Source organism: Rhipicephalus sanguineus, unplaced genomic scaffold (assembly GCF_013339695.2).
Source record: "Rhipicephalus sanguineus isolate Rsan-2018 unplaced genomic scaffold, BIME_Rsan_1.4 Seq609, whole genome shotgun sequence".
NCBI classification, from domain to species: domain Eukaryota; kingdom Metazoa; phylum Arthropoda; class Arachnida; order Ixodida; family Ixodidae; genus Rhipicephalus; species Rhipicephalus sanguineus.
Window position 1 is genome coordinate 155,109 of NW_023615617.1, and position 26,049 is coordinate 181,157.

At 46.0% G+C, this 26,049-nt stretch overlaps 2 protein-coding genes across 2 annotated transcripts in view; both read left to right on the top strand.

Annotated features, from left to right (window-relative positions):
- On the top strand, positions 1-20,145 carry LOC119377898 (acidic leucine-rich nuclear phosphoprotein 32 family member B). Its single transcript, XM_037647188.2, has 5 exons — positions 1-182; positions 529-607; positions 4,539-4,718; positions 5,283-5,411; positions 19,773-20,145. Exons 1-5 carry the CDS (start codon positions 135-137, stop codon positions 19,814-19,816), a joined length of 480 nt encoding a protein of 159 aa, XP_037503116.1. The 5' UTR covers positions 1-134; the 3' UTR covers positions 19,817-20,145.
- LOC119377896 (nucleolin-like) overlaps positions 19,833-26,049 on the top strand; it is a 21,627-nt gene continuing 15,410 nt past the window's right edge. The window contains 3 exon segments of the mRNA XM_049411665.1: positions 19,833-19,938; positions 20,834-20,866; positions 20,983-21,106. Coding sequence (XP_049267622.1) covers positions 19,833-19,938; positions 20,834-20,866; positions 20,983-21,106 — 263 coding nt within the window.

Below are 26,049 nucleotides of genomic sequence, written 5' to 3' on the forward strand. Positions count from 1 at the left end.
ACAAGCTACGGTTCGTCAAGCCACATTGAGCTTCCTTGCGAGACCCGGCAACCCGGCGAGACGCCGACTTGACAAAAAGTTTTGAACCGCGTGGTTGCTGGTCGATCTTTTGTAAATTATTGACAAGACTCATCATGAAGCTGAAGAAGGCTCAAGGGGCACCTGGGGCAAAGCCATCTAAGGTATTCGTTTGTCTTTGCAGTCTCTGCTCTACCGAAAAAAAAAAAAACGACTTTTTTTTCTGCCGGTTTGAAATTCTCGCACTTTTTTATTCCCTTTGGCTTGCTGCAGTAAGGTATTTGTACGCATGTTCTTGTGAGTAAGGTAAGTTAACACGCTTAAAACGTAACTCATTGCTAGAAGCATAAATTGAAGTACCTTGTCTGAGCGAGCACGACGCGGGCTTGGAAATACGCTTTTCCAAGCCCGCCGTGCCCGAGGGGCAAAAACTAGGCTTATAAAAAAAGACAGCAGCGAAGTAGGCTTCCATGACGTCCATATTGAACTGAACTCCGTTTTGTGTTTTAGGCCGGCAAGGAAAAGAAGTTGCTCAAGGCGAATGACAACGATGGAGAAGTGGAGTCGGACACGGAAGACTACCTCAAAGGTGCGTTTCAAAACTAGCGGTTCAGTTGAAATTTGTAGTTGCTCTCTGAAGTCACTGAAGCCATTGTTCAAATTTCTTAATATTTTCGTCATTTTGCTTACATGTTTATGATTTTGGCATAACCTCTTCCAGGACAACCGAGGACGTTGTTATGAGAGGTGCCGGCACCAGAAAATTATATAATTTAGAATGCAGATGCGCTCGCTTGGCATTAATTCACTATCTCGTCGTTGCATGCATGTGCTTGTGATTTTCTTTTTCGTGAACATTGCTTTGAGACGTTAAATTTAGGTAACGTCTATCCTTTGCGCATCACACGTGCCCGGTTCGCCATCAAAGAAAGGTGCGCGAGATTAGGCGTACGTTGCGTCGCCATTTAGGGCGCGTCATTTGTAAGTATCAAATGTGACAGTCATAATGAGCGACCGTCTATTAGTGCGAGGCAGGCATTTAGCAAAGTCTTATGGTCATATGCTGCTCCAGACATATAGTGCCTGGTTCAATCCTTCAGTAGAAGCAATATTCTGCAGTGCACGCACGACAAAAGTACGATCAAGTAGGCGCGGTAACAGAGAGCAGATGCAATACATGGGACACCATAACCTTTATACCTGCCCTTTGTTTCCTCATGTAAGGCCAGGTGGGCGCAAAGGCGGAAAATTCTAAATTTTTCATGTATCAAGGCGCAGCAGATAACAAGGAGCACCCATCAGTGTTCTGAGGATGTGCTGCGTTAATTAAGTGTAGTATCAGATTCCCGGTTAAGGCAATTATGTTAAGTCTTCTTGGCTGTTACATTTACAATAAGTGGATGAGAACCGGCATATTCAACATGGTATACATGATGGCAACCATAAGATATAGGTGTAAAAAGAAAAGTGGTAGTGGCTTCGATTAGTGTTGTTTGGGGCTGCAATCGCAGCAGAAAGTTACAATAATACTGATGACAAATTTATCTGTTCCCAGTGCACTTGAGTAGCTGCCCTAAATTGTTTCCTTAATAGTATTTAATTAGATTGTAACTTGAGAAGTAGTCTCTTAGCTATTAAAGGGCAGTGAGGCATCTGTAGGCATTTTTCAGTAGCTTCTAGCCATGATATGTACCAGCAATGTACTAATTGCATGCTGTTTTTCTGGCTGAAGAAGAGAAAGGGCGCAAAATATGAAAATACCATGTGACTACACTGCAACGCATTTTGGAAAGTAACACCCTCAATCAGGCTTGCTCTGCGGTAGCCAGAATCAAATAAGCAGGAAGAAAGTGAGGATTTCATGTGCTACACCCAGTTGAAGCAACTCATTGCTTTGCCCTTGGTAGAAATGAGCTCAGGCAGCTGTTATTACAGTGTTCATAAAGCAAGGGGACAGTTATCTTGATAAATGCAATGATGTCCAGGCAAAGCTGGCCGACAAGAATCCAATCCACTCCCACTTAGCTGCCCAATCTCTAGGCACCTGTGCCTGAAATTTGTCGTCAAACAGAAATTATGAAATTACCTCAAATTTAGGTCCTAGTGCTAAAATTCACCAAAAGTCTAATATTTGTCAGATTAAAATAAATCTGCCTCAGTTAAAAGAGCGAAAAATTGGAAGAAAGCGATATATTCATTATGTAGATACCCGTTATAGTCGCTGAGAAAATGGTACCTCAAGATGGCCAATAATGCATGGGACATATAGGGCTTACCCTGAGCCCTTAAAATGTGGGTGTGTGGGAACTATGTGCATGTTTTTCTTTTGGTGTAGAGCAAGTTAGGTTATATGCAAGAAAATACGGTACCTTTTTTCTTGACAATTATCCGTCTGATTGCGCAACTTTGATATTTGAAATACCTTCCAAATTGTGTGAACCTAAAACTTGTAAAAAATTTTTGAGTTATAATAAGAAAAAAGATTAATTGGGAAGTCTCTGATGGTATGTGATGTTTATTCTTGTGAATTAAATGTAGAAAACCCATTCTTTTTAGTAGGGATTGAAGCCAGTATCATTTGGAATTAGTGTGCAAAATTTCAATCATGCTGTTTCTTGTTTCTGAGAAAAGGTACATTGCATTTTACACCCCAGACTACGATTTCGTTCTCAGATAAGCAAAACGAAAAAAAAAACAATAAAGATTGCAGGAAACAAATGTCGAAAGCATTCTTAATCTACACGCAAAATTTCACAATAAAATATGGAAGTTTTTTTAGATGTAAGCTAAAACAAAAGTGCCCCATTTACGTATCATACTCCCTCAAGTTGCCTGGAAAAAATAGCATAGAATGTTCCTCGGAAATGTCACCTTTGAGCATAAACTTTCTTCTATTAGCATTGTATTTGTTGAAAACAAAAGTTTGCTAATTCAAATGTTCTTACGATGGTGACTACTCCAAAGTTCACTTTCTCTGCTACAAAACTATAAATTTCTGGGTCCAAAACGGCATACAGTGAAAACTTGATCCAACGAAACCTGATTTTGTGAAGTTCCTGATGTAACGAAGAAATCGTGATTCCCTGGCAGGTACCCATAGGGTTCATTGATAGTGGTAAACTGTCAGGTGACTCCATCTGCACCAGTAGTGCCTTCCTTTATACTCGTGCCATATAGGCACAGAAAATGGCACTAATTTCTTCTTAACGCCTTGAGATTTAATGCCATTTACGCGGTGCCACACGGGAAAATCAAATGGCATTCGCCTTAATGCCAGTCGTCGCCTAATGCCTTCGCTAGAACTCGTTCGACTAAGAAATGCTTACTCTCGACGCCAAAGCTTGCTCACTGCAGTACACATAAATATTTGAAATAGCATCTATCGTGTCAAAAATATTTGATACATGACTTAGCACATTGCATGTTATTTCAGAGTTGCACTAAAGCGGAATTCACTTCAGAATTGCAACGGCTTTGACATAACAGGCGCCATGTCGGATTCTAGGCTTTGGGTTCAACATGCATTAGCCGAAGTTGCCGAGGTCAGCTGCAATATTGTAAAAAGACAGGAACAAACTCAAGCTAATGAAGCCGTAATATGCTCACTTGTACATTTCACTATTCATGAATGCAGAGTAGAGTTGTTAAAATGTGGTTTATATTTTATTATTACACTAAATTTGCTCATTTCAAAAGTCACTGTTATTGACATGATCAGGTCAAATGCCATCAAATTTAGACGTGTGGCCGCTCGGCCAAAAAAAAAGCAATTCAACAACCTAATGGCTTAACTACTGAATGTCGTTTCTTGTGCCCGTGTGGCACGGGTATTAGAGTCTCTTCCTTTTCACATGTCCTTCATGTGACCCTTGCTTGAGCTTATAATATGGAAGGGAGATGAACTTTACAGTGATGGGGGTGGTATAGCACAGTGCCAAACTTACAATGGATGCATTTTACATGGGGTGCATAGTATGCACGGTATGTTTCATAAAAAGGAGAGGCATGAAATTATAGTAATTTATCTGCCTGATTGACATGGATATTTTTATCAGTGCTTTTTTCTTTGGGATTGCTATGTTCTTCATCCTCAGCTATGGTGAATTGAGGAGTGAGCGAATGTTTAGTGTAAACAAGCAGATTATAGTCTAGAAGGAGGGGGGTGGGTTAGTAATTGCATATCTCTATATGGTTCGTTTGTGATACATGAAGAGCAGTGGTATTGAGTATTGCAAAAAAGGAAAGAGAAAGCTCACATTGAAAATAGCAACAAAGCATTAGAGAAGCTTGAAGAGTGGTGAATTCCCCAAAATGCACAGCCAATGATTTGGTGCTTGATCTGGCTGTCAGGCAAGCTTTGAATAAAGGTTTTCTGTGTCACGTATGACTGCCACAGGTACTTGTCAGTAAAATGACAATGCTGGTTTTTTTTGTCTACATTGATAGGTTGTTCTTGGGGCATGTCACTAACATCTGCCAACACTGGTTTTATGCTTATTGTGCTTCATTTCCTTCTCTAGTTTCTGCAACTCCAAACAAGAAACCGAAGGTTCCAGCACCTGAGGCAGACTCTGAAGAGGACGACCTTGAAGTAGACGATGAAGATGTCGATGATGAGGATGATGATTTGGATGAAGACAGCCTTGATGATGAGGAGCTAGATGACAGTGAGGGCCTTAGTGGTGAAGATGATGATGAAGGTAGGTAGTGGTTGTTTTCGTTCCAGAGCTTGAGGGGAACTCATTGTGGAATTTTCGTGCATTGCACAGGAAATTCTTATATGAGCATGCTAACACAACTGTGTAACAAAGGTAGAAAAGTTGCAGGAATTTAGCCTCTGAGGCTAAAAGTAGATCGTGATTAGCCTGACAGCAGTCAATAGGTTTTTGTAGCTGACTTGCCACCTAAGATTGATCCGATGACACAGCCGTGAAAAAAAGTGACAAACCCTTCCACTAAGGTACACAACTGAGTCGGTTTTGACTAGGAAAGCTCACTGTGGTGACCAGCCAGCAACCACTGGCAGTTTGCCAAAAGTTTGCACGTGTACTGCTGGATGTCTTTCAGTTTTGTGGATTCCTTGTCTGAATAAATTGGTTGGCAACTGTAAATACATGTTAGCTTTCGCACTGCAATCTACCAAGTATATATATATATATATATATTTATTTATTTCAATGAAAGGGGAATCAATTGATACGACCAGTTTTTGTTCTACTCAAGCATATGAAGCGAAGGAAAGTTTAGGTGATGTTATATTGCAGTACCCCAATTGGTGGCAGCTGGAAAGGCCAAGGCGAAACAGAAGCCTGCAGCAAAAGGAGCTTCTTTAGAAGAAGGGAGCGAGGACGATGACGATGATGATGAAGAGGATGATAGTGACTTGGATGATGGTAAGAGTTAGATTTTATTTATTCTCGTGCCATTTTATAGTGTTAAATTGATGGGTGTGCTGAAGGGATGGAAAAGTAATGTTGAAGGTATTCTTAAAATTGCAAGAAAAAAAAGACACAGCTTGTGTGGAAACATGCGCTAGAGTGCCAGAGTTCAAAAGAAAGGTAGGAATTCTATTATCCATAGGGATGGTGAAATCGAGGAAGGATTAATCATTCAGTGAAGTGTCCCGCACAATGATTAATCGTTGTCGATGTTAGCCTTTCATTTAATTGGCTCCGTATTAAATCTTTGGAAAACCTATTTACGCACATTGTCAAAAGTCACGTGAAAATTCTGAAATGGTGCTAGAATACTAGTGGTGAATGCCATTGGCGGATTCGGAGTTGCCGACGAACTCTGCGCCGCAGCGCTCCACTCCGGCGGAGAGCAACCGAAGGAAATCTGCCAATCGAACACAAGTGCTGGGGGCGCTAGCACACATCTGCTTCACAAACGGCCAGCATTCCTCTCGTTTCATGCCGTTTTCGCCTTCACGGGCGCGAGCGGAGAGAACGGGTGGGGTCAAACAGCGCATTGCACTGCGTATGCGGTACGCCACGCTCTACGGACGCGCGGGAGCTTGCGACTAACTGTCGAATCCGCGCTTTTCGCAAAGTAGAGAGAGCTGCTCTGTGGAGTGAATATGGCGGTGCAGCTGCTCCGGATCTGCCAATGAAACACAGGGCGCACTCTCAATCTGCCAATGGAACAGACTTGCCGAATGGAGCAGAAGAACTGCTACCGGAAGTGCTTCGAATCTGCCAATGGAATTCGCCATAAGCAAGAGCAGCGAATGTGATGCTGCAGCATGTACACGATGAAATGCCTTCTTAAGGGGAGACGCGGGCTTGGAACGGTCAAAATGGTCAAAAAATCGATTTTTCGCAAAGCTTATTTTCGAGGCGTTTGTACTTCTGAGCACCTACTCTCAATTGCTAACGCTAAATTCGGTCGGGAAACGCGATAAAATCGGCTTTCAAAGCACCCGGCAGCACTAAAATGTCCCCAAAAGGACGAAATTTGTTCGAACTTCCCGCGCGCGCCATGAGCGTTGCAGCGGGCCGAGCGCCGCCATCTTGGGCCAGATTTGAAGCTGTTTCTTTGTGCACATTTTGCGCCATCTCAAAATGGCGTCGCTCAAGCAGAACGGCCGCCGTCGCGGGTTTTCTGAAGGTCGTTTCCAGGCCGCTGATTGGCTCTCACGCGGCGCGCTTTTCAAGCGCGCCTTTCCGAGTCTCCCATTGGCTGGCGCGACCGACACGTCATTTTTTTTTTCTTTGTGTTTGGTTCTCCGCCGTGGCTGTCCGTTTGTGTGCGCCTGCTTTTGCGATCGTGCGTGTTTCTCGACGGACCGTGTCTCTACTTTGTGCCGGTAGTTTTTCCACGCGATCGAGATGCCTGGAGACTCTCGTCTGAAACCATCGACGCAACGAGCTTTTGGAAGCCGTAAAAAACGGGCTTGGAACAAGAAGGCGCCGGCTACAAGTGCACCGTCGGCAGCGGAGTTGGAGTCGCGGCCGGACCCTTTGGACCTGCCGGGAACTTCAACTGACGACACCGTGGGACCAAGTTCGACTAGCGAAACACTTCGGGTTGATGCCGCGTACTACTCAACGGCGGAGCAGGCGCAGCGAGTTGAGAGATCGGCGCAAACGAAGACCGTTCTGTCTGGAAAGTCGGCTACCCAGCGCAAGTTCGACTTCTTGGAGTAAGCGCGGAGTGCCAGACCGGTGACGCCGGACCGATTTTTTGCTCGTCGATATGAAAGTTTTGAATAACTTTTTTGCACAAGCGAAGTGCGACAAATGCGACGCAAAAAGTCTCAGCGTGAGGAAGGCAACCGACAAGGAGTACGGCCTTGCGGTAAAGCTTATTTTTCTTGCAGCAGTTGTGATTTCGAGAAGAAGCAATTTTCTTCCGAGAGTGAGCGGAACTGCCACCATCACTCCCTTCGAAGTCAACATGAGGGCCATGAAGGGGATACAGATGATAGGCAAAGGTGTTACTGCCTTTCGGACTTTTGTGCGTGTATGAACCTTTCGCACCGAGGCTTGCACCACAAGACGTTTCAGGGACACCTAAAAAGTTTAGTGAAAGCCTGCGAAAACACAGCGACTGAAAGTGAAGCTGCTAGTGTGGCAGTAATAAAAGAGCTGTATACAGACTTCCTGAACCCCATAGGGAACATCGATGTTGTGTTCGACGGCTCATGGATGACGCGAGGTCGGAGCTCACACATAGGTGTGGGCTGCATCATTGAGCTCTACACTGGCCTTGTAATTGACCATGTTGTTTACTCAAACTTTTGTCTCGGCTGTGCCCTGGGACCACAGCCTAGAAAAAGACTCTCTGCGTTTACGCAAGGCAATGCAACTCATCTGAAGAGCACACAAAAAAGACTCTTGCAAGGAGACACAAAACGGGTGCAACTGAAGATTACAGTCCTGGACTACTTTGAAGGTATTCTCTCAAGCATAGCAACCTATTACCCAGGGTAACATGCTGCCTAACATCTAGAAGGTTCTTCCTAAAGACTGAAAAGACATGAGCAGCCAGTCGCTTGAGCCTCATACCCCATGGCTTTTCCAGAACCCCCCAGCGCTTGTCATGGTGGGGTTTTGATCATGCTTTGCACATTGGAAAATTTTTTTAGATATGATTCCTTGGGTGGAACAAGACACTTTCTGTTTGTTTTGAAGGGAAACAGATGGGGAACATGTGAATAAAATTTATGGTTAAAGGTTCCTTTTAGAAATTTATACAGTGCGTGTCAATCTTCAAACGCGATTTTCTCAGCTTCACATTTTTTGCCAACTTGACCAGCCTTACGGATCTTTTCATTATGTTTTTGTAAGGTAATTTTGATAAATTTTATACCGTTGAATTCGTAAGAAATAGGACTGTGGAGCTATGCTATTTTTTTGTGGCTAAGATGAACATATGAAATTTGTGAACAATAATGTGAGCTAATTGCATTTCAAGATACACAATGTCAATACAATTGAAAGTTCTTATATGATGATATATCTCAGTGACAATATAAATAGCATAGCTCCACATGGCAGGTCTTTGGCTACAGCTGCATCTTAAACAGAACCTAAAATACTGAGGGAAAGTGTCTTAATGACCCGTAAGAAATTACCTAATTAGATTTCACTTATGCTCTCACAATTTGATAACTAATTGAAGTACATGAAAACTAATTATATTTTTGAAAACAGGAGGAAGAAATACATATACACACCCAATTTCATTACAATATCTCCAATAATAAAACTTTTCGTTTCGAGACCAGTGTCTCCTCTTAAAGGGGTACTGACACAAAATTTTGCACCGAGATAGCCTGCGGGATCGATTCCTGTGAACATGCTTATATCATCTGCAAAACATCAACCGCGAATATAGCTTGGAAGGTATTTTAAATGAATTTTGAAGTTTGCATGAGCAATTGACACCCTCAAAGGTGACCCTCAGTGACCCCGTACTTCCGCCACGTGACCATGCTGCAACAAGTTATGATGACATCATAGCTGCCGCCTTTTTTTTTTCTTTTTTTTCTTTTTTCTTTTTTTGCCGCGTTCTCCAGCAGTCTACCACTGGCTGCTCGCGAACCGCGTGGAAATGCCAGTTCTGTGTGCTGATGTGATCGAGCGCTGGACCCACTACGTGGTGAGTTGCACCCAGAGGCTTGTCGTTTTTTAAAGCGCCTAATCTGACATCTCTTCGGTAGTGATGGTGCAGTCCTACTGAAGACGTGGCAGAGAAGAAAAAAAAGAGAGAGAAGAATTGCAAAGCTGCACGTTGTCAGGGGCTGCTCCATGTGCATACAGTGAAACCGCGCACGCGGTGCGCACGGCATCAAAAACGAAGAGCGAACGGCACAAGATACCCGGAATATTCGGAAAAGCGCTCTCCATGTGCGGTGCGAAAGCTCACTACTGAAGATGAGTTCGCATGGAAGGTATATCGGAAGGGTTATGTATACCAAAAAGCAGAAACAGGAAAAGCTTAGAGAGCCGAATCTGCGGAAAAGCTGATGTCAAGTTAATGAAGCGCAGTTCAGAGACTATGGCCTCAGAGATTGTGCTCTGGCAGCTTTTGACAAACGTCACAGTTTCGCCGCAACGGCGAGGTAATGAATGCGATAGCAATAAATTGGAATGTAACTCGAAGAACGGAAAGCAGCTGAAATTGCCAGCCAAAGGACGCACGAAAAGAACACAAACAGGATGAGCGCAAACTAATGCGTCACAGCTCGACACTTGAAGCGCACTGCTCAAACATAAGCAGGACGCACGAAACGAACGAACAGGTACACACAGGACGAGCGCGAACTAATTGTCACAGTTGTTACTTATTCTAGGGGTGTGCGAATATTCGAAATTTCGAATATTTTTTAGTAGTGTTTGCTATTCAATTCGATTTGCACTGGAATTTTACTATTCGAACTCCCCAAAAACAAATACAGTCAACGTTCGATTGAAAGTTACCCCTTCAGATTTTAATATGCTTCACCTCATTACACTTGTATTGCGGCAAAGCTGCCTTTAAAGCTCCGTTATGGTCGAACTATGCCAAGGACAGTCAACGTCCGATTGGAAGTGGTCCCTAGATTTTCAATAAGCTTCACTTACCACACCTCGGTATGCGGCAAAGCTGCCTTTCAAGCTCCGTTACGGCCGAATTTTCCCGAGACACAGTCAACGTCCGATTGGAAGTGGTCCCTAGATTTTTTTAATATGCTTCACCTCATCACACCCCGGTATTGGGGCAAAGCTGCCTTTCAAGCTCCATTACGGGTCGAACTTTGCCGAGACAGTCAATGTACGATTGGAAGTGGTCCCTAAATTTTCAGTATGCTTCACCTCATCACACTCCGGTATTGCGGCAAAGCTGCCTTTAAAGCTCTGCTACGGTCGCAGATGTATTAACTCAGAAACCGCTGGTTCCAACATGGAGATGAAAGATGTGTCAGAGGTAGGGCTCAGTTAATGCTCTTTTGGACCTGAAATTTGGGCAGGAAGTCCGAAAAAAATGGGAAGCCAAAGCTTTTTAGCATCCAAAATTCAGATGCTCTATATACAGTCGAACCTCGTTAATACGTACCCGCTTTAAGCGTACTAACGGTTAAGACGTAGTTGCGACGAATCCCCTCGAGTCTCATAGAGCCTAAGCATTCACTGACCGCTTACGCCGTAGTGCTCACTCTACGCCTACCGGTTAGTGCGTACCCTGCGTACCGCGATAAACGTTTTGTGCCATGAAATTTTACTGCGCGCTGAACTTCCCAACGCCACAATGTGCCGCCAAAGGTTTTCAGTCTTTCGAAAAGTGTGTAGATCGGTTGATCACGATTCCGACTTCCGCGCGATTGCGGCGATGCTCTTGCGGGTAGCATCGGGAAAGAACGAAGGTGAGGCGGCGGCCACCGAACGAACGCGCCAGCATGACTTATCGCCAACAACCTTATCAAAATTATATAAGTATCTTCAGATATGCTCGGGCATGCGTGCGGCGCAGCACTACTTAAGCCTACTGCACGCTTTTAATACCTGAACGCGCTGGGCCGCCGATAGCTGCCGCCTCGTTGCGCGGGGCCGTGTTCAAGCGCGCGCCGCTTTGTAGAAACGAAAGCAGCTCGCTGTTGCGGGTTGAGCGTTGCTGGTCGTGGACGACGAGAAACCTCTTGCATAGACGCTATCACGCTAAACGCACGCGTGCGGTACAGCAAGCTTAGCGCTGTTGTAACCATACTGCACGCTTTTATTGGGCGACCACCCAAACGCGCTTCCGTCCGCTGCCAGGATCGCTAGAGCGTCGCGGGTGCGCATCGCTTGCAGGATCGGTGATCGGTTGATCACAGATTCCCGACTTCCGCGCGATTGCGGCGATGCCGCGTCATCGCCGCGTTAACCGAACAAGCTCATCTGGGCTCATCACCGCATCTGTGCCACGGTCTGGAGCGAAGTGGGTACAAAGAACACTCCCACGGACAAATGCGCGCATGCGGTACAGCAAGCGGCCCTGCGGCACGGCATTGACTGCGTGAGCCGGGAAGGCGGCGCACTGCACGCAACTAGCCAGGAGACGGTCGGCTCCACGCAGCAGTACGCGTTTCACTGGAACTGTGTCAGATTTCATTTAGTAGCAGAGTGCAGTACACGCACACACATATATCACGGAAAGCCGACACTGTATGTTCTGTCATACGCTGGTCACTGCGTATACCGGACCCTGAGTTCCGAAATGCTCCTTGGCGTCGCCACCACGCGCTATCTGCACTATTGGTCGGTCGTGCAAGAGTACCAGAATCTTTCTCCAGTTTGGCAAAAAGAAAGAATAGGCTTTGCAGTGGGTACTTTAGGCTATTACTGTGGCACTGTATTATTTTCTTGCTGGCGGCGATGGCGTATGCGAGGAGGATATGCAATTTTTACTTGGTGGTTAATGCGTACTAGTTTAGGTGCGTAGTTATGCGGTGTTCCCGGCAGGTACGCATTAACGAGGTTCCACTGTGTCGACGTTTTCGAGGTAGATTTGGAACTGCGGACTTGAAGGGAGCACCCTTGTCGCCCTATCAGTTGGGCTTCCACAGAAGTTGAAAGAGGAGGAGAGGCTGACGAAATGGCATCTTTGCCTTTCACGTGTAAAGTGTTGTCGGCAACACTTTGGCTGCACCAAATCATGTACATACCGTATTTACTCTATTCTACCGCGCCCTCGATTGTAACGCGCCCCCGTTTTCCGCGACAAAAAAAAAGTAACATCAATTCTAACGCGCACCCATTTTTTGTGAGAGAAATGAACAAAAGAAGTCCGTAGGAGTCCACCTTTGCACATTCAGAAGAACAAGTATTTGGGTTTTAAAGAACTAAAGTTTCAAAAAAAAAAAGAAAGCACGAAGTCAAACGGCGGTCCTGCCGCTGAAACTGTCACCACTCGGCAGCGATACGAGTCGCGTAATGGATCAGTCTTCGTCGCTGTGGACAAATCTTGTCGCTGTGAAGTCTTCTATTTCGGCAAACCGGCCCCGCTTTTGTCGACAGATACTTTTTCGTGAAGCTTTGGCTGTAAAAACATCTTCTGCTTCTGTTTGCGCCAGTTGCATGCACGTTCGGCAACTCCGAACGACCGCGATGCGGCCGATTTCGTTCGTCTCTGCACATGTATAACTTTCTTTTAAATGCGACAGCGTGGTGCATCGTCGGTATTTAGAGTGGGCACTTCCATGCCACCGATGCGAAATGCAGAACGGGATGACAAATTCCTCTGCACACATACGAACTGAAACAATGGCAGAAATGGCCGAGGCGCGTAGGAGGCGGCCATTTTGAAATGCCGATGGCAATACGATAACAGAGTTTTTTCTTTTCCGGTACTCGATTCTAACGCGCATGCGATTTTTCGACTCGCCAAAAAAAAGGGGCGCGTTAGATTCGAGTAAATACGGTAAATAGAATTTGGCCCCTACATTGCCTCATTCTTGATAAGACAACTATGAAACACCACACCGCCAGTGCTTCATCAGCCTAGCGAAAAGAAACACTTCATGTTGCTATCTCATAAGAATAAGCTTAGGAATCCTCTCTAACTTTTTTTTTCTGCAATTTCGCTTCGAAGTATTCGAAAAATATTCTAGAAATATTAGAAAAATATTCGATTCGCACTCGCACTTCCAATATTCGAATTCGCTTCGAACTCAAAATTTTGCTATTACACAGCTCTACTTATTTCTGTTTGAACAGCGCGCTCCTTTTGCAAACGTGGCCTGCTGCGAGCGAAGTGACCTTCGTACGCTCTGTGACTTCAACACGGACATCGGGAAAACTACAAAACATACAGCCCTCCGCTCCAGCCCACCGGCCGCCACCTTCTTTCCTCGAGATAAGCGCATGAAGGCGACCACGCCCTGTAGGGCGAAGAGCAACGGTGTTCGCAGGCGCGGGCAACGTGTGCACATAGCGCCATTTATGTGGTGACTAAGAAAGCATGCCGAAGTAAATGGTGTATAAATAGCTTGTCGTTAGCAGGCTGAAAGACTACTGTTCATGGCCTAACCGTCTAAAGCCGCGCGCTGTGAAGCGAGAGGTAGCCTTGCCGCAGTTGCCTCGCGCAAGTGCTCGTTTTTGTGTGTGGGTCGCCTCGCGCACACCCACACACAAACGAGCGCTTGCTCTTGCCTCGCAGTTGCCGGGGCTTCAAGTGCGCAATGTTGACGCTCTGTCGTCGGCGGGGCAACCACAGAAGATGCATGTGGCTCCCGCTCGTACCAAAATGACAAAATTCGAGGCAAAATCTCTAGGTTGTCGGCGGCGAAAATTCGCTGCATGAAGTTTGTCCCGTGCTGCCACTTTGTTACATCGAGGTTGCAAATACATATGCTTCTATGGAGTAATGGCGGGGAGTAGAAAAACTTCCTAACGTAGAGGAATTTGTTGTAGGGAGGTTTTTTATAGGCAGGTTTAAGTGTTCATTACAGTCGAACTCACTTATAACGATCTATCGGTTATAACGACCACATTTCAGTGCACTTACGATTTTCCTACGCTACCCATTGAAATTGCGTCCATATATAGCGAACATTTTTCAAAGCCTCCTACTTTTACAACGAACGCTTCATACACAGTCGCGGTAAAAATATGGCTTATACAAAGCAAAAAAAAATTAAAACAGTTCTTTAAAGCATGAGAAAGGCGTGCGCTCACGCGTGCCCCGCTCCTTTACTCGTTAAGAAGATACCCTAGATCGGCGAGCACCGCACGCTGATTTCGGACGCTGCGAGCGAGGTCGCTCACTTTCAAGTCATTTCTTCAGTGGCAGAATGGCAGTGAGGAATAAAAAAAATCACAGCATATGCATGGGGTGAATGATGATGAGTGTGGCGAAGCTCTGGAGGGAATCATCGGTAAACCGCGAAACTCTTCCGTGAAATTTGCCCAGTACAGTCGAACCGCTTATAACGATCCCAGATACAACGATCTATCGGTTACAACGACCATATTTCGGTACACTTACGATTTTCCTATGCTACCCATTGAAATTGCGTCCACATATAGTGAACATTTTTCAAAGCCTCCTACTTTTACAACGAACGCTTCAGACACGGTCGCGGTAAAAATATGCCGTATACGACGCGAAAAAATGTTAAAGTAGGCCTTCTAAAGCATGAGAGGCGCGCTCGCGCGTGCCCCGGTCCAGTTTAGTCGTGCCGAAGATACCCGATATCGGCGAGCACCGCACGCGCTGCTTTCGGACGCTACGAGCGAGGTCGCTCGCTTTCCGGTCGTTTCTTCAGTGGCAGAATGGCAGTGGGGAACAAAAAAAAAAAAGAAAGAAAGAAAGAAATAGTAGGCAGCATAAAGCCTTGCAGTCAGCTTTCGCACGGCAACCTTTCCTGGCGCCGTTCTCTGCAGCTACGACCGCCTACGATGAACCTATGCCTTGGAACGCAAGAATCCATAAAATGCAATAAGCGATGACCGCGATAACCTTTCAGCGCTTAAATGTTCACTGCGTCGACGTCACAATGTGCTGCAAAATGTCTTTTATCTTTTCGGTAATGGCAGAGACTGGCCGATCAATGATTACGACTTCCGCGCGATTGTGGCGATTCCTTCACGGATAAGCATCAGAAGAGAGCGAAGGCAACGTGGCGGGCGGCGATGAACGTGCCGCTATGATTTATCGCCGACACCCTTATCACAGTCATCTGCAGCTATCTGCTCGGCTGCAGTGGCGTAAACTGGTAACGGCGGTACAAGCAGTACAAGCGCGCGATGCCATTGCCGTTCGAAAGTTCGCTTCTGCCGCGCCTTGCAAGTCGCTTCGTGTAAATGAAACTAGCTCGCTGGTGTTGAGCGACACAGGCACCGAGAAACGTTGATGCACTTACAAGCGTATACAGCGGATTTTATTAGGCGGCAACCCAAGCGCGCCGGCCTGTCATGTAGGGCCGTCAGAGCATCGCGGAGACGTATAGTGCGCGTTGCTTGCAAAATGCTTGTCTTCGCCACGTTGAACGAACAGGCCACTCGCCGAACCCGTGCACGCTCCGAAGTGAAGCGGGCACCAACAGCACACAAATGCGCGTACAAGTGCAAGCGGCCCGGCAGTGATGGCGTGAGCCGAGTAGGCGACGCGCTGCACGCAACTAGCCAGGGATGATCGGCTCCACATAGCGGTACCGTGGTTCAATGAAACGGTGTCGGTTCACTGCAAAGGCGGTTTAATTCACTCGGCATGCAGCGGGCCTCGCTTCACAACGCGAAAAGGCCTAACTTCTCACCGCAGGAGGTTTAGCACTTTTCAATAAAAATGCGCAGAAAAAAAAGCGCCTTGGTCGCTAAATGCATGTTTTTGAGGGCAAGTCCATTTACAACAAACTACTGATATAACGACCAGTTTTCGCAGCACTTTCGAGTTCGTTATAAACGGGTTCGACTGTACATCATAAAGAGTGTGAAACGTGTATATATTAAACATCAAACTTTTATTGTGCTGTTAGTTTACGTGGTCCCTTCATTATCACCGCTTTGTGATTGGTGAAATGCAGGGAAAGTGTCTGCTCCCGAGCGAAAGAGAAAGCGCGCCAAGAGTGAGTGCCTTGTCTGCCTCCATCCGGCGACTCCGAGCAAAAGAGAAAGCGTGCAAAGAGCGAGCGCCTTGTCTGCCTCCATCCGGCGACTCCGAGCGAAAGAGAAAGCTCACCAAGAGCAAACGCCTTTTACCATCGCAGGCATCCAATGACATGCGCCATTCGCATTATACAAGCGCCATCTGTTATCTTTAAACAGCAACTCTAAGAAATACATGAAACGCCATCTAGTGAGCAATTCATTAAACTAGAGAGCTGGCTAGATGCATACTACCACTACTACTACAGGGAGGGAACGACCCACACACTAAGGAGCTTCGCAAGAAGTCGCATAATGCGGTAAGCGATGACCGCGATAACTTTTCGGCGCATGAAAGTTAACTGCGCGACGCACAATGTGCTGCAAAATGTCTCGTTTTTTGGTAACGGCATAGACCGGTCGATCAATGATTACGACTTCCGCGTGATTGCGGCGATGCCTTCATGGATAAGCATCAGAAGAGAGCGAAGGCGATGTGGCGACCGGGGATGAGCGTGCCATTATGACTTATTGCCGACAACCTGATCACAGTCATCTGCAGCTATCTGTGCGGCTGTACGTGTGGCTTAAACTGTTCGGATTGACGGCGGTACGAGCAGTACAAGCGCGATGCTGCCGTTCGCAAGTTCGCCGCCGCCGCGCCGTGCGAGATAAAGTGCGCGTCGCTTGGAAACGGAAGTAGCTCGCTGGTGTTGAGCGGCACGGGCACCGCGAAACAGTGAGCATATACCACGTGTACTTCGTGTTTTATTAGGCGACAACTGGTGAAGCGCAGCGGGCGTCACTTCACAAAGCGAAAAGGCTTAACGTGACACCGGAGGGGTTGTTAGCATTTCTCAATAAAAGTGCGCAGAAAGAAAAAGCGGCTTGTTCACTAAATGCTTGTTTTTGAGGGCAAGTCCATTTACAACAAACTGCTGATATAACTGCCATTTTTCGCGGCACTTTTGAGTTTGTTATAAACTGGTTCGACTGGTCTTGAAGGGCCCCGAAACCACTTAGAGGTCGAAATGGGCAAGTTGCAGTTGCGTGTAAGTCTACAACAAATACGTGGCTGTGAGAATTTTTTTGAAATGGTGCAGTAATACAGTCACTGTGACAGTATATTCGGACTCGGCGGGAACCGCCAAAAAGTCCGAATAGTCGGGAGTCCGAAAAGAAGGATTCATCAGAAAAAAATCACAGCATATCCACGGAGTGAATGATGATGAGTGGGCGAAGCTGCGGAGGTTCATCGGTAAACCGTGAATCTTCCGTGAATTCTGCCCAGTACATCATCACCGACGTGAGATTGGGCGCGTTTATACTAAAGGTTCGATGAGTTATGACGACTTGCAGCTCACTTTAATTTTACATGTACACTGTGAATTTTCATTGTTTAGAAAACCATTGCTTTAGAAAACATCTGGCGTCTTTCGTTAAGCAGCTGGAGTCTTTTCGTTTTGCTTTAGAAACATCTGGCTTTCTTTCGTTTTGCTTTTACAAAACATCTGGTGTCTTTCGTTGGTTTATTTCTTCAATCAACGGCGTTTTGAACAAATTTTTATTGTTTAATCACGCACAGGAGAAATCTCACCAGGCACTACCTTGGAGGTAAACAATGGCTGCTAATGGGAATGAGAGACAGAAGTAGTCGGCTTTTAGCTAACACTTACACTTCTACTTCTACTAACGTTTCCTACTGGAACATGCCAATGGCTGCTAATGGGGAATGAGAGGCAGAAGAATTCGGCTTTTAGTTAACGCGCACGCTGCGAATTTTTTATTGTTCAACAACGCACAGGAAAAATCTCCCACCGGCACCACCTTGGAGGTCAAACCGTAAGACTGGTTACGCACTACGACTACTACGACTACGACTACGAGGGACGAACGGGTGCCGCCTTAGGGAGCTTCGCCCCTAAAAAGCACCTTTATAGGCCCAGTGGCTGGGAAAAACTTGTCAATGCGCTTCTACACGTGCACGCTTACGCCCGACCAAGTCGGCCTGTATTTCAGCTAATGTTTGGCCACCCCTGTGGGTCCGCAGTAGCACTGCAACGGCTTACGCTAAATTCGCATTTGATGGCTGTGGTGTGGAGGCACGTCATTTCGGCAGTCACTGTCCACATGCGCTGGTTCGATTAGCTGACGGATGATCTTATTGCCTAACTCGGTGAACACACTCAAGCAATTTCGGATTGAGGTCGGCCGCCTTCCTCCTGGTGAATAATCGCTGCTTTTTCGCCATTGTCAGGGCCTTGTAGTTGCCACATTTCTTTAGTTCCGGCGGCACATGTAACAGGCGGCGTTGGAGCAACTTCAGCACGTCAGGCCTTGCACGAAAAGCAACACAACAGGGGCGCAGATCAGGCCTAGCCACAGAAACATCTTAGAACGCAAACCCTCAAACGCCAAAGAGAATGACGTTGGGCTAGTTGATGTTGTAGCACTCGTGTTGTCATACACTCTTTGTCCGAGTTAGGATCCGCGTTGTACTCAGTACGTTGTTGACTTCAAACGCCGCACCGTGCCAATTCTGATCTTAACTTGGCTTGTCCTGCTGTTTGGCTGTGGTAGCCGTTATTTGGATACTTCACTGGCTAAAGCCCATAGGCAACCGTTACGTGTAGCCAACAAACATAGCCTTCGAGATCGGTAATTTCTGCGTGGATTTTGACACTGGCGCGATCTCCAGCTATAGCCAGTGCAACATTTCAGTGCTGGCAACCTAGCAAAAATATTGTAAACATTGCTGACAGCTTGTCATGGCGTTCAACATCGCACTCGATCAGCCAGCCGGAGTCCGAAAAATCAAACTGTGCACTGTGGGCCGTCTGACTTTTCATTCGTGAGTTTACATTACTTCAATGGGACAAGTGGCGGTGCCACGTACGCGTCCGAATAAACAGTGGCCAACTGTAGTGGAGTTACGCGCAATGCAGCCCTCGCTCGTTTTGCTCTTTACTTTGCTACCAATGTTGGGAATACCAAAAGGCCTGGTGAGGCGCACATGGTTTTTATTATTTTTTATTATTTATTTTTTTTTTTGGGCGTGCCTGCAGTGCGTAGTGCTGCCGCATTGGTACTGTTGATCGGACGAGCATGCTGAACTTGATACATGCGTTGACTTGAAATTAAAAAAAAAAAAAGAAAAAATATCGGGGTGCTTTGGGGCCCTTTAAATTGCTAAACTGTTCACCTTGTTCTGTTGTACCCACCTGTTTGTATTCTCTTTTCGTATAGGTAGAGTGAAAATTGTATTCTCCTTTCGTATAGGTAGAGTGAAAATATTGTTACATAGTGCAACCCTGCTGGGCCTATTGCAGATTGATTAAAGACCAGATTAATGTAAAAATGAAACTATGAAAGGTTGTTAGCTGTTACTGGCATGGCTTCAACAATGGGCCATGTTTTATTGTAGCCATTCAAATGCGTGTAGCCGCCCAAATGATTAAGAGTGTTGCCAAATCTTATCTCTGTATTGTGCCTGTGTACTTAGATATAGGTGCACTTTAAAGAACCCCAGGTGGTCGAAATTCCCGGAGCCCTCCACTACGGCGCCTCGTAATCATATCGTGGTTTTGGGATGTTAAACCCCAGATATTATTATTATTATTATTATCTCTGTATTGTATATGTGTGTATGTTCATGAAATCTACATTATTTTTGAATAATGAAAATGCTGTGGCATTGCTCTGCAGAGGAGGATGATGAAGACGACGGCGGCGACGAAGATGAAGAATGAGGAGGAGGAGGAGGACATGCTCGTCAAGATAAAGAAAGTAGTCAAAGCGGAGCAGGCCAAGCGTAAAGCAGCAGATGATGGGCCGACAGAGCAGACAAGAAAGCCAAGCAAGGAGGTGCACGGTCCAGTCGGCCATAATATTGATCACTAACATGGGACATGGGGGCCACACGGGTGAAACGCTCGTGGCAGTCATGCAGCATACATATACACACAAATGTCACGCCCACATTTTTTATCATTGTGATTGTAGATGTATTACAATTCCCTCCTCATTGATTTTGTTCTTTTATTCATTGCAGTCCCACTTTTTTTAATAAAAATAATTAGTTATGCATTTATTATGCTTGTTTGCCCGTAAGCTTGCATGGCTGATGGCGAGGAGTCTGTGAAATCAGCCGTGTTACTGTACTTTTAGGAGTCCTCTGCATATGAGTACTGGAAGCTTCACCTTGCGATTATAATCTGCCTTTTTCATTTTCCTGTGCTGCCCTCTGCTGTTTTGGTAGGGGTTGGGGCCTTGCGGGGTGATCCGGGACAATCGGGATTGCCAGAACAAAAGCCTCCATGTTTGAAAGGCGTGCGGAGATCCCACCACAGCATTTCGTGACTTTCCCTTTAGGGGAAGGGGCATGTGTGCCGTGCCATTGTGAAAAAGGCAGATTGTAGTTGTGCTTAGAGCTGGATTCTCATCCCAGTCAAACCTAGTTTGACTGGGATGAGACATGCAGAATGCTAGTAATGTGCTGGCAAACTGCTGGCACAGTAGATATATTTAGTAGCGTGCGTATTCAAAGCCTTAAGCTTTGATGTTGAGGAAACTTTTTGTTGTGAAGTGGTGCACAGCAGGCAGCGGTGGCCACTCCTGAACCATTTATGTATAATGATTTAAATTGATGGATGTGAGTGCACGCTAGTTTAGTTTAGTTTAGTAGCTACACTAAACACTCGTTTAGTGTAGTTTCGTGCACAATTTCGGTCATGGCTGATGTGAGCTTCCTCTTCTGCTTTATCCAGATGGCATTCCAAGGTCACTCCTCATGGATGTAGGTAAGGACATTGTTGGTTTCCGCATAGCTTGCCCAAAACAAAACTGAATAAGCAGCAGTCGCATTTCCTTGTAGCAATAAGTCTGTACAGGTGGCCACTTTCCATCTTGTTTGCAGATGAATACGACAAGTTGTTCCTGTATGTGGGCAATCTCCCAAAAGGCTGCACTATTGAGGAAGTGAAGGACCTGTCCCCTGACATTGTCAGTGTGCGAACGAATGTCAAATTGGGCGAAAAGTTGTAAGCTCCTTGGACAATTTTTTAAATTGCATTCTTGTAGCATTTGTCCAGCTCTAGGCCTTAGACTCATTATTGTAAACAAGGTGGAAAGTTGAAGTTGGTGTGTGCAGACATATTGCTGCTACTAATTTTAAGCTCTGCAAGCAAGTGTATACACAGATATTAAATTCGGGTACCCATCAGAAGTAAAGCTTATGCGTTGGGAAGGATCCACTAAAGTGAGTAGCTCCTAGAAGAGAATATTTTGAGAATATTTTCGTCGCAAATGTGAAATTGCACTTACGTTATGCATAACCTCATGGCCTAATTTGGTAATAGTATTTTTTAGACTGCTATAGTGTGCAGACCTTCAATGTTTAGTTTAATGGAGTCCACCGAGACTGCCTGCGTGGCTTTCTTTAGTAATTGGTATTTATTAGGCTTGTGCGAATATTCGAGCACTTCGAGTATTTGAACGAATATTGCCAGGGTGTCTACCGACCAGGAAAACCGGGAATTCTCATGGAATTCGGGTAGTCTGGAAATTCTCAGGGGGAACTCAGGGAAATTGTGCTCCCATCAGGGAAAATCAACAGTAACTTTATTGAAAGGCAACGAAAGTCGCGGTAGCGCTGGCTGGATATTTTGTGAACGTATTTTTCAAATCAAACGTCCGCTGCGGCTGCGGGGAAGTGGCGCACCTCGATGCTGTCATCGCCTTCGGAGCGGTGAAGTGGGAGAGAATCCGCCTAATGCGTGGCATGCGGGAACCATGAACCACAACACATCGTATCGCGCAGTGTTGTCAGGGTGTTCTGTGACTACGCGGTGTAGTTCTGTATTTCTCGCGCGTGCTGTGCGTTAGCGCCCGATATGGTGTTTTGTTATCGCCGCGTGTCAAGTAACAAGCATGATTAGTTGTAGAAGCGGTAGCAGTAGATGTAACGAGCTTGAGTTATCTTGCAAGCGATCGCGATCGGTCAGGAAGCGGATGTCTTCGACAAGGCTGGTATCTGGCAAGCCATCCCGATCGGCGAGAAAAAAGACTACGCTTGTTGGCTGTTATCGGAGAGCTCACTCGCTCTGATCCCGAGCTTCAAAGATGCTATTAGGACTCCGTGAAGAGTAGAATAAATTTCCAGGCGAGTGCTAGCGTAACTAACGGGCCCATTCACAGCAAGTGAAAGCTTTTTTCTTTCTTTTTTCTCGATGAGGGCACTGCTGAAACAAGTTTTAGGCAGTCGACCGATATTTTGGGGGGCTGCAGCTCGCAATTACCAGCCACACCACATGGATGTTTGCTACAAAGCCGAATTACAAAACTTTTCAGAGGCAAGGCATAGCGGCGACCGAAATTCGCGACACCAGCACGGGTCCCATTTGCTCGATCCGGCGCGCGATGTCGGAAAACAGTAACGTTTCCACCATAATCGGATGTGCCGTCATTCAGGCTGTTGCCGTGCTTTCATGCGATCTTAGCCCGCAGCTATATTGCTTTTTTTTTTTTGCGATAGCAATTGTATAGACACTCCGACGCGAATTTTTTGCCTTCGCCGTGATCTTGCTTATCAAGTCCAATCGCGATTACATCACCCCGCCCGTCGTATGCTCCATGCGCGAGTGAAAGCGTGCGAGCGCTGCCGACGAACGAGGCTTAAGCAGAGATGAAACGAGCCGACCGTCTCGTTCGCGCGATGGGCACATGGAGATAGGAACCGGCGGGTTGGGGAGGGGGGGTGGCTGCGTGAGTTCGACAGGAAGTGCGTACTTTGCACCAGCGGGCGTGGTCGTGTGCGCCGCGACTATCTTTAGTGGGGATCAGCAGACGGCTCATACCTTTGTAGGTGTTGTGCTCTAATTGCAAAACTTCAGTTGAAGCCATAGATAGCAGTGGCGGATCCAAAGAGGGGGGGCCGTTGCGGCGATCGCCCCTCCCCCCTTAAGCCAGCCCCCCCCACTCCCTTCACTGCCTGTCGTCCACCTCCTTTGTCAGGCTGCCTGTTGAGTTTGCCCCCTTTTTCAGGTTGCTTTGCCTGCCACTGCCCAAAGGGGAAAAGAGAATTTTTCCCTGCTCTCCACCTCTCTCATCGCTCTATCTTTTCCTGCTTCCCTATGCACATTTGCAACGAAGGCTTCTTAGGCACCACCATAATTCCCTCTGGGCTGTTGTAAATGCTGACCCACCAAAATGCACTGCTGAGCGGGGGGCTTCAGCCTTTGTACCCCCCCCCCCCATTAGGTACCTGAATCCGCCCCTGAGCCATAGATAGGGCACTTCTCTTAGTGCAGCGGCAGCGTTTCCTGAAGGAGTGAGCTGCTAGCCTATATTGATGTAAAATTGCTCTTTGTTGCTATCGGATTTACTACTTTGCTCTCGCGGTAAAACTGTGACTTTTTTTCTAACGTGGGATGGTTTTCGATGTTTTGCGTTCGTGGAGAGCAAATGTTTCGGCTGGGCAAAATGTAGAAAAGGCGTTGCATTGCTCTGGGCAACACGTGAGGGTTTGACAACCCGCAGCAGCAGAACAAGCGCAATTCCACAGTGCATTAAACCCGCATTTGTTTCGTATTTACATGTGACACTCTGGCAAGGCATCTAACTGTGATTGCTGCACCTCAAGCTCAACAAAATTGTTTTTTTTTCAGCAAAAATAAAAAAGTTTTTTCATGTTGCCATATTAGTCGAGCATTCTTGTGGCATTTTCAGTTTAAGATTAATCCTTCAGTAACTGTGCCTTGCATGAAAGGTCGAATTTCAGTTTAACCAAGTTTCGATATAACGAAGTGAGTTGCCGCTTTATCAACTTCGCTATATTGAGGTTTAACTGTTCTATGTACTATTCAAATGGGATTAAGTCGTTCTTATTTTCTGACGTGCGTATTAGAGAGTGACATCACCGATGATATGTCTCTACCCATCTTGACATAAAACAGTGTTCTGCTTCACTCAGGGAATTTTAGCAAAAACACTCAGGGAAAACCTGGAAAACTCAGGGAATTTAGAAAAGTCAACTCGGTAGACACCCTGATTACAGTATTCAAATTTGCTTCGATTCTAAATTCTTAGAAATTTCGATGTATTCGAAATGAACAAATAGGTGTATATTAGTCCGCTTGAAAACCCCCCTGTAAAGGTGGTTTCACTGCAGTGGAGGGGTGGTATACTGTGAATATACCTTTCCAGAAAAAATCAGCATTGCCGTGAAGCCCCCACTTCAAGGTTAATGAACATATACCCTTACATTGATTCATCATTTTTAAGTTTAAAAGCTTGCATCAGGTTACATGCTCTAATTATAGTAATTTTAAGAAAACTATTTACAGGTTATCACCTGCATTCTACCGAAAGTCAGATCCAGCTACTATTCAAAGTTGCTTCCACATCCTTTGAACCAAAAAGAATGACATTTGCACGCCTTGTTTCACTTAAAAAATAGTGTGCAGATTAGTTAGGTCATGACAAACATGCTCATTTTTCTTTATAATATTACTATTCAAATTCGATTCGAAATTATTCGACCAAATCACTATTTGCTTCGAACCTAAAATTTACTATTTGCACAAGCCTAGCATTTATCAAAACTCTTCGCATTGTTTGTACTGCCTGCGATTGGTGAATTGGCACCTAAATACAGCATGTTTTTTAAAGGGCCAGTAAGCAACCTCGAGGTCCAAAATTTGTGATGAAGAGGAACTGCGTACTTGTATGGTTTGAACATGCTGGCGGAAGGAATTTGAAAATAAGTGCTGTAACAAGGAAGTTAGAGGATAAGAACAACCCTTTTGTGGCTGCTTTGGCTGGTTCCAGTTTCTCGCTCGTCCTCCCTATCCTTGACCGCGGAGAGGGGTAGGCATAGCCCGTCGTCGGACTACGCTCACTTCAACAACGTAACATGTCGGCGATTTGCGTCATGGGAGCAGAGCCAAAGACTGAGCAAGGCTTTGGAAGTGCGGTGTGAGGCACCAACGAGGTAAACAAACACGCGACACACAATAACTGTGTGGCCAAAACTTCATCACCGAAGGGCCAAGGTGCAGTTGCACACTGACCAATTGACGAGCTCAGTGCTACGTAATGTTGCCCATGGGCAACATTACGTCACTTACGAATAAGCCCAACCTGTTTTTCACATCGGGATTCTGGTGGCAGAACGGTGCAGCTTTAGCGGATAAACCAGCAGTGTCAGGCAACCATGCACTTTTCTTCTGCTAGAGCTGTACAGCTGTCTTCGCTGTCGGCATCAGTTCATTGCTTGCTGGCGCATGGTTCAGCTTATTTCTGGGGCCGTATTCCAAGACCATCACCGTTAGACATCTGTCACTTTCAATGTGCACTGATTGGCGGGTTGGAGAATAGCGGATAAGTTGTCGCTTTAATCATTGCACATGTGGGATTCTACGGCAGGCAAAGTACAGCTGTCGCCGGGAGCGGTTGTCTCAGAATATGCCCAGTGTTTCAACACTGCACTTGAGGTAAAGATGCAAACAAAGCAATGGAAACAGAATGTGCAGTAGTGCAAAGTGCACGGTTGGTACCTGTTGTCCTTGAAAAGAAAAACTGTATCCTCCCATCGTATTCGAAGTCCCACGTGCGACAGCAGTGAGGTCAGTCTTCAGCAGCTTTCTGTACAGCAGGTTTTTATTCCCATCCAGCCTTTCAGCCAACAAAGCCGTTTTCACTGGAACATATTACAGTCCTCGTCAATGTTCGATGTCCGGCTAGTTCGACAAAGCCAGCGTTGTTTTCTATCTGCCTCCATGATGTTGGACACTCTCAAACCGGTCTGCTGGCAGCCAGCGCTGAAGCCGTGGTCGAGAATAATCAGTCTGTCTGGTGCTGTCATCCACAAGGGTCCTGTCTGTCGTGTGGATGCGCCTGCAGGCGGATCGGCGGAATAGTCATCCGCGTCCGCGACAAATCCAGATTTGGTCCATCGTCTGAATGCACCATTAGTGAGGAAAGA